Genomic DNA, 17,957 nt, shown 5'->3' with positions numbered 1-17,957 from the left:
GGGTGTCTACAATGTGGTGCTAGGAAGCAGATTAGATGAGACCTTGGCCTCACCAAAGACGGTGTAACCTGTACCGTGGGGCTCATTTGATGTGTGTATTCTGTATCTACTCCGTCCATCCATTTTTAAGATCATTTTATAGCATGATACCAAAATTCAAGATGATCCAATTACCATATTATAGGAAATGGTGGGTGTCTAAACAACCTTACCATTAAAAACTCCTTAGGGCTCACCTTAATGTTTCGGTAGTTTTTGTTTGCCATCTAATCTGTTGATAACTTCACATAAGCTTGGATGAAGAGTAAAAACAAATATAAGCTTGATCCAAAACTTTTGCAGCCCATTAATGGTCAATCACCATTGTTTCCTATGGTATGGTCCCACCTGGTAATTAGATCTACTTCAATTTTTAAATAATGCCATAAAGTGATATAGGAAATTGAATAGATAAAGTGGATACAAAATACACACGTCAAGCTGGGTACTATGGCAAGGCTCGCACCATCATGGGTGACGCGGGGGTCTCACCTAATATGCTCCCATGGTGTAATACATTCAAAGTCGAGAGAAGAAAATCGAAAGTGTTGACATGTGGAACTTGTGTGGAACCCACACAACATATGTATTAGATCCATACTGTCCATCCATTTTTCCATACCATTTTATGGAACGAGACAAAAAACAAGATCCAAGGCTAAAATGGTCCACACTGCAGGAACGGTAGAAATTGGATGCCGTTGTTGGAACTTTTTGGGCCCATAAAAGGCTTTGATCAAGCTAATATCTATGTTTTCCCTTTATCTAGATCCGTGTGACTTTACGAAGATGTTAGATCGCAAATAAACCTCAAAGTGGACCCTAAAAAGGTTTCAATAGTAGTTATTCAATTTCCACTGCTTATAATATATATGATCTACTTAAGCTTTGGGTGTGCTTCAATTTTGAGCTCATGCTCTATAAAAATCTGTAAAAATTGATGGACAGTGTGGATCTAAAACATAAATAATTGTGGCCTAAAGGAGTTTCAGAGGTTAAAAGTTGCATTGTGTAGCACACTGTTTTGGGAGAGGAATCTCACGTAGAGTCATGAGCCAAGACATGGACCAATGAGAAGCCACTACACTCTCTCTAAAGGATGATATCGGTATTTTAAAAAATTGACGGAGATATTTTAATCAAAATTCAACGAAATTTTTTAACAGATATGACTTACTACAGTCCGCAATATTTTTAAAGTCAATTTACGGTGGATAAAAAAATCGTTAAATTTTTAGTGATTATATTTTAGTTATAAAATGGTTTGAATAAACAAAATTACTAAAAATACTATGTTTTAGTGATGAGTTATGGAATTAAGTTTTACCAAACGCACCATTACTTAGCACTCAGTCCCATTTCCTTTCGCAGCGGTTCCAGCTTCGAGGTCCAGCGCGTTTAAGAGCGCGAGACCACAAATTTAACTGATCTCGAGAAGCACGGATCTTCATAGAAAGCGAAGGCCACGTAAAACGGCATAACACCCAAACCTTAAAACAAAAAGTTACAAGTAGGTCTGCGCGAGTAGGACTAAAGATGTGATTCTCGCCACATGCTAGATTGGCACACGTGCACAACATCCAGTCCACACATCAGTGTAGTCATCTCCAAATTTCCATGATTCAAGAATATGAGGCCCATTGACTTATCAAGATATCCGTACATAATGAGGTGAAATGGACCGTAAGAAAAAGATGAACGGCGGTGTACTTGAATGAACTGACGTGGCCAAATTGATGAACCGAAACGATTGAAATTTGGGTCAGTGAATATTCATGATGGTAAAGATCTAACGAGTGGTCCAGATATCTTACAAGTGTATCAAGTAGGCACGTGTGCCGCGACTCTACTCATCATTTCTCACTCTCTTATAAACAGTAATCAGAAACAATAGCGTGTGCGAACGATATAAACAAACGCACCCCTGATGCCGTTTAGAAAAAACCCCTTTCTCAAGTCTTAACTGAAAAACAAATGCAGCAGCTCTAGAAAACAAAAACAGCGAAAAAGAAAAAGAGAAGCGAAGGAAAAAAAACGCCGGGCAGTACGCAGGGTGCGCAGGGTAACCTGGTCTGTCCCCCGCCTTCAACTTTCTCCTCGACAATCGATGAAAACCCTAACCCTAGCCTCCTCCTACCGCAGATGCACGTCTCGGATCTCTCCTTCGATCTCTCTCCGCTATTGCAATTCGTCCTCACCACTCTCGTCCTCGGCCTAGGGCTGCTTCACGTCATCAAGGCCACGGCGTCTCGGTACCTCGTTGTTGACGCTAGATTCGAGGGCGGCGACGGTCCCGTGGATACTACCGTCGATTGCAGGGCCGTGGCGCCGGGCGGGGCCCAGATGTTGGGCGGCGGGGATGCTGTTAAATGCTTTGTTTGCGGGGGCTCGGCAACGAAGATATGCTCAGGATGCAAGGCCGTCCGATACTGGTAAAGACTCTTCTCTCTCCATCTCTATATCTTTTTGGAAATGTAGGATTCTGGGAAGGAAATGTTTAGGATTTGATGGAAATGAAAAATTCTTGGGAATTTTTATTCGAATTATGGGTTTTAGCTTTGGATTTTTTAAGGTTTTCTTGGATTGTCATATTTGTTGTTTTTATTTGATATTCGGATGATTTTCGATTTTTTCTAGTATTTTATTGGCGTTTGGGATGATATGATATTTTGAATCATGGGTGGATTGGATAATATGTGAATTTAGGTGATTATTGGTAATTGGCAATCTGTGTGTCATCGAAACTCTGTTTGGGTGCATCGTACTTGGGGGTGAATTGATATGGAAGAGGTGGTTGAATGGTGCAACCCAGTTATCGAGTCAATGACATCTCCACTAGGTGGGCCCTGGGCCTGTATCATTGAGTTATAATATGGTAAATTACCCCTTCCACCATAAAGGCGGCAGTTGGGTGGTTATGGCCATCAGATAGGCGCCTTTTTGTCAAATCACCACTTTCTCTAAAAGCTTGAGCTGTCAGAGGATGGCGTATCAAAGTATATTGAGGGACCTTAACACTCTAACACTCCCCCGCACGTGCTGAGTTGAACTCCGCACAGGAACATACTGAGGCATATTTGCTGCTCTCGGGATTTGAAGACGTGACCTTCCGCTCTGAAACAATGTCAAACAACCACTTCCTCTAAAAGCTCGAGCTTTTAGAGGATGGCCTATCAATGCATATTGAGGGACCTTACCACTCTAACATCTTTAAATGGTTGGTAGAAGACAAAAATGGTTAACACTTAAAGTAGTAGGGAGAAGTACAGTAAACCGATATGTAGGGTCACACAATAACTGTAGACCATGTTGTAGGGACTACTGGATGATTCGACAGTGCTGATTCTCACACCCCCTCCTACATGTAAAGTGGAGAGGAGGCTGCACCATATTCCAGCTCAACTGTCTGCATCATTTCCTTTCATAATGCTAGAGACGCTTTTTGTTGGGTCCACTTAAAATGGTAATGAGCAGCTTGGTAATTATGATGTATTGCATTTTGGTAATGCAGATTTCATGACTTAACTTTTATTTGCTAACCCACCTACGTACACTAAGGCTGTTCAATTTGGGTTTTTTTTAAACCTGAAAATACCTCAATGCATCGCGTATCATGGTTTATTAAAACAATTGCCTTTTCCTGTCTAATGAACAGTTGGTACCAACTGTTTGGATTGCCGATTGCAGGACCATTTAATGGAGTATTCATGCTCTGGACATGGTGTTGGAAGTATTGCAGATTCTTCTTTTGAATAATGACGACTCTTTTTTTTTTTTTTTTTGAAGGATAACTGAAAATTTATTGAAATGACCCCTTAGGCAAAAGCGATGTCCGAAAAAGAATTCAGCCCATCATATCCCAGATATAGACAAAAGATTACAAATGCCATGGTTCTCTAGCCGGACACCCAACCCACCACTTCGGTCTCAGACTTTTGCACTGTCTCTTCCACAAATCCACTCCTATTCTGAAAACAATGGCCATTCCTTTCCCTCCAAATGATCCACAATGTGGTCATTAAGGTTAGACACCATATAACTGTGCCTTCCTTCCCAAACCCAGCACCATGTCGGGCCCACAAAAGGTCATTGATCGATTTCGACATCACTCCATAGATGTTGAAGGTCACAAAGAAGCACACTCCCACACTCTACGCACAATCAGACAATGAATGAAAGGCGATCAATTCTCTTAGCATCCATCATGCATATGACATAGATATTGGGGAGAATCATGTATCTTTTTTGGCGATTGTCAATGGTGAGTACCCTCTTCCTATCCACAAGCCGGACAAAGACCGCAACCTTAGATATTGGCTTTCGAAGCATCTTGTAGTAAGATCAAATTGAGAAGCATCCCGATTTGTGAGCTTTGCAAATAATTGCATTCCTTTCAGTCGGGGAAAGATGGTACCCTTACAATTGATTCAAAAGCCTAACAAAGTCACGCATTTCCTCATCCCAAGTTCCTTCGACATTGGGGAGACTACATCACAGAATCCCCACAAATGGAATAATAGCAAGCTACTATAATATACAATGTCAACTCTATTATTGATGGAAAAAAACAATTATGGCTCTATCAATTCGAAAGAAGGTTTACAAAGGAAAGAAGAAAATGAACAAAATTAATGCAATACAAGAGCAATTATTCAATGGAACAGTGGGTTTCAAATAAATGCAAATATTTGATAACGAAATCATCAATATTTGCATATTCCTTGGGAGGATGACTCTGGGTTAATTCTTTTGCGAGAGAAGGGGTGGATACTGGATAGGCCTTCCATGTAGTTTTCAGATGCTGTTTTAATGTTGTAATTTTTTTTCTTTAATGCTTTTTTAAATTTTTATTTATTTTTTACGAAATTCATATTTATCAAATAAAAAAAAACCTCAATCTTCCATTTTTGGTTGTTGTAAAAGTAATGTTTTTGGTATCGTTGTTGCGTAATGTATTGCTCCCTGGGGATATGGATACGCAGTGGTTATTGAATGGGATATATTGGTTGTATCGTGTAATGTATCACTGTAGTTGGGAAACATGGGGAAACATTTTGAATTTTTTCAATGAAACTTTATGGATTGTTAAAAAAGAATGATATACATTTAAAAATCAAAACATCACAAAAAACAAGTGCACATAATAAGTTTCCTTTGTATGGGGTCTTAATTCGTGCGTTGTTTGACTGAACTGGTGCAACTATATTCAAAGTCTATTCATATAATTTATAAATGTAAGAAGAGTAAAAGACATGTATGGAAATACAAGCAATACATTCAAAAGCGAAAGAAAAAGTAGAAAACTAAAAATATACTTGTGAATAATGTGTGCGGCTATAGCTTAGACCCACATAAAGCTATACGGTGTCTCAAAATCATCATGTCCATCTCGACAGGGCTGGGCATAGTACTGCTTCTCCACAAACCAACAATACTATGCCCGGGTCATAGCAGAATGATACCAGTTAAGATACTTTTTAACATAACACCGGTACTCATCCTCTCTGATTTGAGAAAATTTTGAATTTTCTCCAATTTTCTGCAAATTGGCCTGTCTTCCCCCAAAGAGTATGTGATGATGATTTCATCAAACACTCTTGAATACTCTGAAATGGGGGCCAATTCACCATTGATCAAAGTAGAATTTTGGAAAAAAATATATTTTTTAACATTTTTAATAAAAAACTATTTTTTCTTGAAAAATCCCCAAATTACCAAGAATCACTAGATCAGGTTATGTACATGTTTGATTTTGTGTTTGGATACAAAGATTGCAAATGATTTGCAACAAATTGGAAAATCTTGATTTTTTTTTTTCAATTTTCCGCAACTCGGCCCATCTCTCTCACATCTTGAAATTGAAGTTTTTAAATCCATGATTTTTCATTCAAGACATGGAGAATCATAGATTTGTAACAATTTGACACCGATTTAACATAATTTACAACATAATTAAAAAAAAGATCGAAAATGCTCACTGGATTGAATAGGGGGGATATATTGGCACTACCTGTGCGTTTCGTAACGCACAGGTGGGATACAAGACATATCGTGGGAAATATTGGCCGATATTGTCAATATTGAAAACATCGTGTTGAAGAAAGGACTAGATGGTTAACATGAATTTGGTTAAATGTTTTTCTTTTAGTTAATGCGAACCTAATTTAATCATTTACCTACTGCATGTTGTGTGAACTAAATGTCTGTAGTTTGATACTGCATTGGATTATCTGAGCTAGAGCTGGGCATCGGATTGAGTCGGATCGGATTGGGTCCAAATCGATTTGGTTCGAAATCTACATGGGCTGACCCGAACTCGATTCGATCCGGGACCGAGTCTGGGACATTTGACTTGAACTGATCCAATGCACGGTTGGCCTGACCCGAACTGAGTCCGACTCGGTTAGGGAAACCGAGTCGGATTGGGTTGGGTATGATTCAAATCGAATTTTTTAACGGTGAAAATCATTATCCTCGCTGCTATTTTCGGTGTGGTCCATTTGAGCTTTAGATATGATTCTTTTTTTTTTTTTTTTCAAATGCTCTAAAATGATCACGAAAAATGGATAAACGGTATGGATATAATAAATACATCATTGTGGGGCCCATGTAATTTTGATCTCATTTGAGCCGTTTGTACAACTCGGAGCTCAAGGGGCGTCTCCGCTCGTCTTTGCACGACATGTATTTACACCAGCTGGTAGTTGCCAGCTGCTGCTGCCTTTGTCCCGTCGGATTAGATAACGACAGGTTGAGAGTGGGCTACTGAAGTGACGTCACCAAGTTCTGTGGGCCCCATTACGATTATGTGTTGTATCCACACCGTCCATCCATTTTGAGATATCATTTTAGGGCATGCGCCAAAGAATGATGCAGATAAAAAGCTGTAGTGGACCCCACCACAGAAAACAGTGGGGAGAGTGATTCCCACCGTTGAAACTATCCTAAGGCCCACCGTAATTTTTATTTGAAATCCAACCTGTTCAAAAGTTAAAAAAGACAGAAATAAGGGAAAACACAAATATCAGGTTGATCTAAAACTTTTGTGGCCTTTAAAAGTTTTTAATGGTGGGCGTCACTGTCCCCACTGCTTTCTGTGCCGGGGTCCACTAGAGCTTTGGATTTAATTCATTCTTTGGATATTGCCCTGAAATGATCTCTCCAAATGGATGGAAGGTGTGGATACAAAACATACATCATGGTGGGGCCCACGGAACTTGGTGACGCACTTTAGTAGGGACTCTCGCTACTCAACCTGTCAGTAGCTACCCGCCTACCCGTTTTGACGTGCTGTGCACGTAACTCAGTGGGTACAACAGCTACAACTGTTGCTTGTGTAACTGTGTTGACGTCTGTGCACGTAACTCAGTGGCCCTTATCGTACTGAATGAACTCTGTTTGGGCCCACCGTGAATGCATGTGGTTTATCCACGCCGTCCATTCGTTTTTCCAGATCATTTTAGTGGTTGAACCCAAAATTGATGCATATCTAAAGCTCAAGTGGACCATACGATAGGAAAAAAGTAGAAGTATTGATTTCCACTTCGGATTGGATCCATTCGGTTCGGATTTCGGTTCGGATCGGTCCGGATTGACTATGATCTGAACTCAATCCGAAAAACGGTTGGATCTAAATGGCCCTACTCGATCCGCACCGATCCAGGCCTTCGGTTCGATTTGAATCGGGTCGGATCCACCGGATCGGGTCAGGCATGCCCAGCTCTAATCTGAGCCAATTGGAAATAGCTCAGAAAAGGCTATAGTGATTATTACATGCTGCGTTTCATGTAGTTGTTAACAATGTTTTGCTTGTGTCCTGATATGCCTAAGTTGCATTAAAAATATAAGCCATGAGAATCAGACCTCTTGAGGTTAGGTATCTGGTTGCTCCCTTGCTCTTGATTTAGAGACAGTTCTACATGGACTACTCTTTTTATTTGCAGGCACCCTTCATGTCCCCTTCTTATTTAGCTATTTTTATGATTCACGGTCACGTTATTTTTTTTTTTTTTTTTTGTTTTTAAATTACACCTGCACCCAACACACGCCCACGCACGCCGTAGTGGGATTTCACCACCTATGGGTATCGGACCCAAGACCTCGTGTTGAAACTCGGAGTCTACCACTGAGGTAAGGACTCGAACCCATAGGTGGTGAAATCCTTTTTCTTTTTGGTTCTCTGTGTTTCCCTTATACTTGATGGCATCATCAGCTTGCTCTTTGGAGATCCGAAATTTATGTGAACGAGTGCTTGCTAGTTATGAAATCTTAAGTAAGAAAATTCGATTCTTATTATTTTCAGCTCCACCACTTGCCAGTCGAAGCATTGGAAAGAAGATCATAAATTAAAATGCAAGGATCTCAAGTTTTCTAACAGTATAGATTCAAAATCATCTCTCAATGGTGCCTATGTAAGGAGGAGAGCCTTAGGGCAGGTGGATGATTTCAATGCTGCATTTCCATTGATCCCGGCCCGTGGAACTTGTAAGGTGCTACAACAATCAAAGAAGGTGTGTTTAATATACTGTTTTATTCTTAAACTGGTAGTTCAGCATGTTGTTGTATATGAGTGATTTGGATTTCTTCTGGTATTACTTTTCGCAGGTTCTCTTCCCATATGATGAATTTGTGAAGCTTTTTAATGGGGAGAATCAAGGCTTCCCACCTTGTGGGCTTCTAAATTGTGGAAACAGGTTTGAGCATCAAAATATTATTGAGATATTGTTTTCTTGATGTTTTGTTTGTAACTGCTTTCTCCATGCAGCTGCTTTGCCAATGTGGTTTTACAATGTCTTGCATGCACTCGGCCGCTTGTTGCCTACTTGTTGGAGAAAGGCCACTCGAGAAAATGTAAATATGGAATGTCAAACAACTTGCGCATGTTTGTTTTTCTTAGCCAGCATGGGCAAAATTGCTAAGCCTTTTCATTGATCTTTCTTGTTCTTCAGGCAACCGGAATGATTGGTGCTTCTTATGTGAACTTGAATTACATATTCATAGAGTGAGCCAGAGCCTGCATCCCTTCTCACCGATCAACATTCTTTCTCGGTTACCTAATATAGGTGGTAATCTTGGCTATGGAAAACAGGAGGATGCTCATGAATTCATGAGGTTCTTTCACTTGCTTTGGGTCCACTGGTTGACATTTAAAGTATTTTATGCAGATTATTGTTATTATTTTCTCTAAAATTATTATTATTATTATTATTTAAAATAACCTTTTAAGGTGAACCCTTAGGTTGATTTGTATCTACAGCTTTGCCAGGCTCTCATGGATCCCTTCATTTGCTCCTTTACACATGGCCACTTGGTGAGATGGACATCCAATCTATGCAACAGGTGGGTCCCACCATGTGGATGACCTGTTCGATCAAGTTGCTTTAGCCATCAGGTGGGTTACATGTGTATGCCAACAACATATAATGAAAAAAAAAATTGTGAATGGTCCACATTCTTGTCAATGTATGGCCCACCTCATGAGTGTACACACCTTGACATATGGGCCAGATGATCTACTTGTGAGGCCCACCTGATGCATTGCATAGATGTCTGCCCAACTTGGCAGGTTGGCATGTGACCACGTGCAGAGGTGCATGTGGGCTTGGCTGAACTCTCTAATCTATTAGACGGTTAATCTGAGCTCAACTTTTCATCATATACTTTCCAGGTTTGCAATTGACACAATGCAGTCAGTTTTCCTTGATGAATTTGGGGGAGAAAATGCCCTGGATCATAGCACCCAACAGACGACTCTTATTCAACACATATTTGGTGGTCATCTTCAATCTCAGGTTGAAGTTCTTACTTCCTGAAAATGTTTCAGCACCTTGCTTCTCGTTTGCTATAAAAATCTGTAGGAAGTGTGCCATTCTCTTGGACCTGGTTTGAAGAAATGAGGCATTATAGGGTCTTGTTCATCAGCAAAAGTTCTTACTTCCTGAAAATATTTCAGCACCTTGCTTCTCATTTGCCGTAAAAAAATCTTTAGGAAGTGTGCCATTCTCTTGGACCTGATTTGAAGAAACAAGGCATTATAGGGTCGTGTTCATCAGCAAAAGTACAGTTCACTGACTCAAGAGGATTCCATATGGGTGGGGCCCATGGTTTGGCGATCCAAACTGTAGATGTGATGTGCCCCATTGTGTGTGGGAGTTTCCATGGAAATCTTCTGGACTCCCACACAAGTGGATCTTTTTTATTTATTTATTTATTTATTGTTTTCAAATGTCACATTGGAGGATCCTAACCCTTGGATATTTGGATATGGACCATTGCTTTCTCTTCACCATCTATTCATTCGTGACCAATGGAAGTGTTAGGACCATCCAGTCTCGGATATTTCTTGGGAACCCATCCAGTTGAGGCAGTTTGTATCTGCAATCCATGGGGCTCACAACTAGTCAATCCTGTGCATCAGCAAATGGTATGCTTGCTCATGAGCAGGACGTAATGATTTGATGCAGGGACATGTGATGACCGAGTCCTAGATGCATGTATAATTAGGTTAAAGAATGTTCAAGTAAATACACGAATTAACTAACCGTTTCCAATCAAAGGGATTAGGTAAATTTCAACACAAAGATGAGGTCATTCCGTCAGGATCATGCCCCTTAGCATAAAATCGCGTAAACAGTAAAAATAGAGGACCTAGGGATATGAGGATATCCTAGATCTAGCAGAAGTCAGTCCACAGTTAAGTTTGGATCTGATTCTACTGACTAACCATCTCTCTTTTCCGTTCAAACTAGAAAGAGGATATCTAGAGAGGAACGAAAGGAGTGAAGAATGAAGAGTTCGAGATAAAGAAAGTACATGTCCTTTTGTCGTTAAAAGAAAATGAGGATGATTCTTACCTTTTCCTGCACCTCGAAGATCTAGAAAGAAGAAAACCTGAAATCGGGGTGAAATCCTCAACACGCAAGGGCCAATCCTAAAACCCTAATCTCTTGAATAAAGAGGAAGAAAATAGACGAATTTCTATTCATTCAATAATAATTAAAATAGGGTTTCTCACAACGTATATATAAGCTATGGAAAAAGTAAAAGTGCACTAAAGCCCCTCAAAATAAGAAAAATAACAAAAAAGATGAAAAATAAAGAAATTGCAATAAAGCCATTGAAATAAGAAAAAAGAACAATAACGCCTAAAAATAAAACACCCGTGTTATAGGGTGTGAAATCCGACCTATGGTTCTATGGTCAGGGTGCGGTTATGCCGCTCCTGCACTCGTAGCGCGTTAGAAAATGTGTCCGATGGACCCAACGTCCGTCTACATCAACTCCTCCGCTTCGGTACTCTGTTGGCGACGCCTCCTCCTCTGGTACACTCTAAAGGGTACACCACTGATGTCCGCATTATGATTGCTCTGAACAAATATGTGAATTCTGAGAAAGATTGGAAGTTTAAAACTCAAGATGTCCACTCGAAATGACTTGAGGGTGTGGCCATTGCCACTGCCAACCAGATATCTTATGGTAACTCTCTAGGCATCCTAAATGAATGCAGCTGTCGGATTCTGACATCCCTCATTTGGAAAATAAAAAGACATTGCTTACTTCAACATGCTATTATTTTTCTAACTAACCTGATTGACAGTTTTGCCCCCGAAATAAGATAAATATAACACATTTATGCATTTAGGACATGCTACCGGCAATGCCAGTCTACTGCTGCTGGTTTTATGATGGGGATGTCACGCGCATACGTGCACTTACGTCGCCCCCTACGCACGTATGCCAGAAGGAGGGCCCCACCGTCGATCTGGATCGATGACGATGTCCAGGGAGGGCTTCCTAGTTAGAAGATGGAGTTTTGGTTCAAGAGAGTGGGCCCGATAGCCAAGAAAAGCCCATCATAGGATTTCATGATCGTGGCCCACTAGTCGGATTGATTTCATATTTTAGGTTTTGCTTATTTTTGTTATTTAGAACATCGTGATCGCTTTAGATTTCTTTGATTGGTTTTTATTTTAGTTTATTTCATCACCAAGTAATAGGTTGCGCATATGGCGCAAGTTTTGAGGTATAAGGTTTTCCCTATAAATAGGCATCCCTTGTAGTTCTTTTGATTCAATGAAGATTAATAAAAATTGCTGCATTTTTCTGCTCCTTTTCGAGTTATGAAAACCTAATTGGGTACGAAGCCCTCCCTTCTTCGAAGGGCTAACTACTGTGGTGCGAAGCCACATCTATCCCGATTCGCCCTCATCCATCGCCATCTCTACCATCCATCTTCTACCATCCCTTCTCATCTCACCTCATCATCTACACTTCGAATCAATCATCTATTGCAGCAATTCTTCTCCCCACGGCAGAATTTCAGAATCTGTCCCTACAGGAGGGTTGAAACTTCGGCGGAGCACCACGCATAAATTATACATCGGATAGAGCTGAGATTTGGGGGTTCTGGAGTCCATCCCTGGCCGACCAGGGCAAAGGTGACCTTTTTCTGAATAGTGGGCCCCACACACGTGTGACCGGGATCACACGCATGTGCATCTGGGCCATTGTTGTTGTTCACGCGTGCGGTACTTTTCTGGTTCGTCTCTCCTCTCTTTAACTCTGCTTTTACCCAAAATCCGTAAACCTAACCCTAAATTACTCAAATCTCCAATTTTATGCCCCTTTTCTTATCTTAGAGTTTCCCGAATTGGAATTTCTGAATCCCTTGGATTAGAGACTGATTACTATACATGTGTGGATGATTATTTCTTATCTTTGAGTTTTGTTTGGTTCATAATTTTTATTGATCAAGCCATATCATGTGTAGGCCTGGATCCGCATAGATTCCTCTTAATTGAATGTTTGGACTTTCATGTGGGATATGGAATTTGTGTAACTGTTTCTGAACTAACGTGATCTTAAGCTTGAAATCTCGTATATCATATCTAATTTTCATGTCCTGCATCAAATTTGGTATCAGAGCTTAGGGTTCTTATAGGGGAACACATTACATGTTTAGGGTTTAGTTGTTTATGTTCATTACGCATCAATTCCCATCATATATGGCTGTTTAGAGGTCCATAAACCCTGACATAAGCTGCTGAAATTTTCTGTTATCCCCTTATTTGAATTAACTTAGCTTTCTATTTCTAGGTTGAAACTTTCCTTTTCTGTTTTTAGAAACTTTCTTAATTTGTTTTTAGAAATTAATTTCCTTTCATTTTTCATTTTTAGAAACTAGTTTACTTTTCTTTTTCTTTTTTAGAAACTAACTTACTTTCTATTTTTAGAAACTTTCCTTTTTCCTTTTTTAGAAACTAGGTTGTTTTTTTTAGAAACTTTTCTAATTTGTTTTTTTTTTTTTTTTTCTTTTAGAAACTTTTCTAATTTGTTTCTTTAGAAACTTTCCTTTTTCGTTTTTAGAAACTAGGTTGCTTTTCTTTAGAAACTTTTCTAATTTGTTTTTTTTAGAAACTTTCTTAATTTGTTTTTCTTAGAAACTTTCCTTTTTCGTTTTTAGAAACTAGGTTGCTTTTTTTAAAAGAAACTTTCATAATTTGTTTTTTTTTTTTTTTAGAAACTTTCCTAACTTGTTTTAAAAACTTTCCCTTTTCGTTTTTAGAAATTAGGTTGTTTCTTAAAAAAAAATAAAAAATTTCTTATATTTTGACAACTATATTGCTGAATTTTGGTTGGCGCTCTACCCTAAACATGGAACAATTGTAAGAGTCACTAAACAAGCTGTCTTAGAAGTTGGGGTCTTTGATTAAGCGCTTGGATATGGACCAATGCTTTGAACAACTTGATGTGCGCATTACCCAACTTGGGACCTCCGCTGGGACAAACCCCACCATTGGGGTGGATGTCCAATCTTAGGCAGGTGGCTAGGAGGATAGACCAATGAATGGAGTTGGCCAAGGAATCAGTTATGGGCGTGCACCCGTGCACCCACCCCATAAGGGACATCAAGACCACTATTTTGAGGGGTACAACATGTGCGGCCTTGTGACTGGAGAGTGTACCAGAGGCTAGTGTAGAGTTACCCACTGAGGCCATTCCGGTAGTAGATGAGTTTCGTGATGTTTGTCCTGATAATCTACCGGATGAGTCTCCTCCTAGGAGGGATATAGACCACACCAGAACACGAGACATTGTAATACCTACAACCGAGTTTACGTTGAATAGTTCTGTCGATAGGTCCACAGGTCTAAGTCCTCGTGAAGTCGTTACTGGTTATAAGCTTAGGAAACCTATTGATCTTGTCCCTATGTCACTGTCCCATAGGCTGTCAGAGTCTGCAGAGTCTTTTGCACATTATATTCATTTATGGCATCAAGAAATCAGGTAGAAGATCATGACTAATAATGAACATTGCACATTTTCTGCAGACTAGCATAAACATTTCAAAGGATTCAATATTGGGGACTCCGTGATGGTCCACATCAGCCCTGAGCGGTACCCTTCGAGGGCCGTTCATAAGTTACACGCGCGTAGCGTTGGACTCTTCAAAATTATAAAACGAAATGGTCTCAATGTGTATGAGGTAGATCTTCCACCTTCCATGGGAATTAGTTTCACATCCGATGTGGAGGATTTAGTTACTTTTCAGGGGACCATTGATACTTTGTCTGGCCCTTCGCCCACTTATCTTGATTCCCCATATTTATCCCTTGAACCATGACTCCTTCCTGACTCATTTTTCCAACCTCTACCTTCCATACCTACTCTTCCTGACCTTTCTTCACAGCCTCTACCTCCCATACCTACCCTTCCTGACCCATTTTCTCAGCCTTTACGTCCCACCCGTCCCGACCCATTTTTCCAACTTCTACATCCCATACCTACTCTTCTTAACCTTTCTTCCCAGCCTCTACCTCCCATACCTACCCGTCCCGACCCATCTTCCCAGCCTCTACCTCCCATACCTTTCCTTCCCGACCCATTTTTCCAGCCTCTACCTCCCATACCTAACCTTCACATACCCAAAAAGGAAATAGAGGATATCCTGGACCATCGATAGTTTCAACGTCGGACGGCGGGTTTCAGAAGTACCTAGTTAAATGGAAGTCACGCCCAGCTTCAGACAACACGTGATTCATTGAGGAGGAGCTTCAGATACTTGATCCTGATATCCTGGAGCGGTTCAGGAGTTTTATTTTGCCAGTGGTGAAATCTTCGCAGCTGGGGAGAATTGATGGGGACATCACGCGCACACGCGCACTCACGTTGCCCCCCTACGCACGTACGCCAGAAGGAGGGCCCCACCGTCGATCTGGATCGATGACGACGTCCAGGGAGGGCCTCCTAGTTAGAAGACGGAGTTTTGGTTCAAGAAAGTGGGCCCGATAACCAAGAAAAGCCCATCATGGGTTCTCATGATCGTGGCCCACTAGTCGGATATTTCAGGTTTTGCTTATTTATGTTATTTAGAACATCGTGAATGCTTTAAATTTCTTTGATTGGTTTTTATTTTAGTTTATTTCATCGCCAAATAATAGGTTACGCACATGGTGCGAGTTTTGAAGTATTAGGTTTTCGAGTTATGAAAACCTAATTGGGTGCGAAGCCCTCCCTTCTTCGAAGGGCTAATTACCGTGGTGCGAAGCCACATCTATCTTGATTCACCCCATCTATTGCCATCTCTACTACCCATCTTCTACCATCCCTTCTTCTTATCTCACCCCATCATCTACACTTTGAATCGATCATCTATTGCAGCAAGTCTTCTTCCAACAGCAGAATTTCAGAATCTAGCCCTACAGGAGGGTTGAAACTTCGGCGGAGTACCACGCACAAACTGTACATCGGATCGGGTTGAGATTTGGAGGTTTTGGAGTCCATCCCTGGCTGACCAGGGCCAAGGTGACCTTTTTCTGAATAGTGGGCCCTACACACGTGCGACTGGGATCACACGCACGTGCGTCTGGGCTATTGTTGTTGTTCACGCGTGCGGTACTTCTCTGGTTCGTCTCTCTCCTCTATTTCACTCCGCTTTCACCCAAAATCCCTAAACCTAACCCTAAATTACTCAAATCTCCAATTATATGCCCATTTTCTTATCTTAGGGTTCCCTGAATTGGAATTTCTGAATCCCTTGGATTAGGGACTGATTACTATGCATGTGTGGATGATTATTTCTTATCTTTGAGTATCGTTTGGTTCATAATTTTTATTGATCCAGCCCTATCATGTGTAGGCCTGGACCCGCATAGATTCCTCTTAATTGAATGTTTGGACTTTCATGTGGGATATGGAATTTGTGTAATTGTTTCTGAACTAACGTGATCTTAAGCCTGAAATCTTGCATATCATATTTAATTTTCATGTCCTACATCATTTTATATCCAAAGTATTGCAGTATGTTTGATTATTAAGGTTTTTTTTGTTTTTGTTTGAGAGATGACATTATTTTATTAGAAGCACCAAAGCTTGCAAGCTGAAAGGAGAAGATCAGGAGGCTGACCCCCTTGTCACCTCCCTACCACCGTCTCACCTCAAGGATGCTGACGCACAGAAACGAAACAAAGCAATACATCAGGTTGGGTTGGGTGACCGATTTTGTCATTGTGGAAGATGGCAAAAGTGGTGACCGATTTTAACTTGAGCCCCGCAAACCCAAACCTATTTGACCCAACTGGAGTTCAGGTTGGGTTGGGTCCTCTTGAGTTTGGTCAACCGAACCCACCTGCCTGAGTTGCACCTCTAATCAAAGGTGATTATTGAGGAGGCTATTTCTTGGGTGTTGGGCGGTAGCTATTCTTGGCGGCTTGCTGATCTGGTGGAGGAGGTTCTTGACTTAAAGAACCAGGAACCAGCTGTTCTTCGCATGTCCCCTCAGGGATGCAAATGGGGAGGTCGATCTTTATTGCCAAGAATGGTGCAGTGAATCTGGATTTTGTCCTATAAGATGTTAGGCTGTTTCTGTGTAGATTGTCTGTTGCTTGGGATTTGCAGGTTGGTTTGTTAATGTTTTTCGGAAGCTTGTTGTGTGTTGTAGGTGTGGGGTGGTTTTGTGTAGCTTTCATCCTTAAATAAAGTCGGTTATTCATAAAAAAGAATGAAAGAAAGAAAGAAAGGAAAGAAATGATTGGGGACCAAAGTGTAGGTCTAGTTAAAGAGCTAAAAAAAAACCAGGGTCCATTGCTATCACATCCGTTTAGACTGACTGCAAGGTGTTAGAATTGCATGGGGGGAGCGAATTCAGTGTATGCTTTGTGCCTTCGACATTTTGTTGGTCAATATGCCCCCAAGGACATTTTGTTGGTCAATATGCCCCCAAGAAGAAAAATGTTGTTAACTTTGTGTTCGATTTTGAGTGAAAATTACTGTTGAGTTGTGTTTTTTTTTTTTTTTTTTTTTTGTTTTTGTTTTTTGACATCCTCTCACCAATTCAATTTTAGTTGCAGGTGATATGCACAGAATGTGATAACATCTCATATTGTTATGAGAATATGATGGATTTGACTGTTGAAATTCAAGGGGATGCTGCATCTCTGGAAAACTGCCTTGATCAATTCACCAAAAAGGAATGGCTTGATGGGGAAAATATGTATAAATGTGACAGGTATACATGTTTTCTCTGTGTTTTTTTTTTTAAATTTTTTTTAATGTCTTTTTAAAATTTAAGAATTACTAAACTTAGTATGTATGTATCTGTGGCTGCACACATTATCATTTCCTCTTTCCACTTGCTCTTTTTCATGGACTTCTTTTTGGTCCTCGGGAAATTGCTTGCTGCCTTTATTACACTGAATTTCTCAATAAATTGAGTATTGTGTAACCATTTTGGTTTGGATTGATCTTCTGCCCTTTGCAACTTAATGTTTTCTGCTCTCATAATTCAGTTCCCTGTAGTTATGGTGGATGGGTTTTCCCTAAAGTTATTAATAGTGTACTAAAGTCTTCCATGGACTTGGATGTTCATATGCGATGTCAGTCCATATGTTTTAGAAATTTGGGTTGTAAGTGTTTTTTTT

The 17,957-nt window shown here is 40.3% G+C and overlaps 1 protein-coding gene across 5 annotated transcripts in view; it reads left to right on the top strand.

Annotated features, from left to right (window-relative positions):
• The first annotated feature begins 1,974 nt into the window (after window positions 1–1,974).
• Window positions 1,975–17,957, top strand: part of LOC131217121 (ubiquitin carboxyl-terminal hydrolase 18-like) — a 40,163-nt gene continuing 24,180 nt past the window's right edge. Inside the window, exons 1-7 of one of the 5 annotated variants that reach the window (XM_058211884.1) lie at window positions 1,975–2,471; window positions 8,342–8,549; window positions 8,644–8,732; window positions 8,804–8,889; window positions 8,988–9,150; window positions 9,707–9,830; window positions 17,388–17,545. In XM_058211884.1, coding sequence (XP_058067867.1) covers window positions 2,182–2,471; window positions 8,342–8,549; window positions 8,644–8,732; window positions 8,804–8,889; window positions 8,988–9,150; window positions 9,707–9,830; window positions 17,388–17,545 — 1,118 coding nt within the window. In that variant the 5' untranslated portion in view covers window positions 1,975–2,181. Of the gene's footprint in view, window positions 2,472–8,341; window positions 8,550–8,643; window positions 8,733–8,803; window positions 8,890–8,987; window positions 9,151–9,706; window positions 9,831–17,381; window positions 17,546–17,957 lie in introns of all 5 variants that reach the window. The other 4 variants (XM_058211883.1, XM_058211887.1, XM_058211885.1 and 1 more) reach the window with 4 other exon arrangements.

Source organism: Magnolia sinica, chromosome 10, assembly GCF_029962835.1.
Source record: "Magnolia sinica isolate HGM2019 chromosome 10, MsV1, whole genome shotgun sequence".
Classification (NCBI taxonomy): Eukaryota; Viridiplantae; Streptophyta; class Magnoliopsida; order Magnoliales; family Magnoliaceae; genus Magnolia; species Magnolia sinica.
Note: the sequence above shows the minus strand (reverse complement) of the source record. Positions and strands in the feature narration are given on the sequence as shown.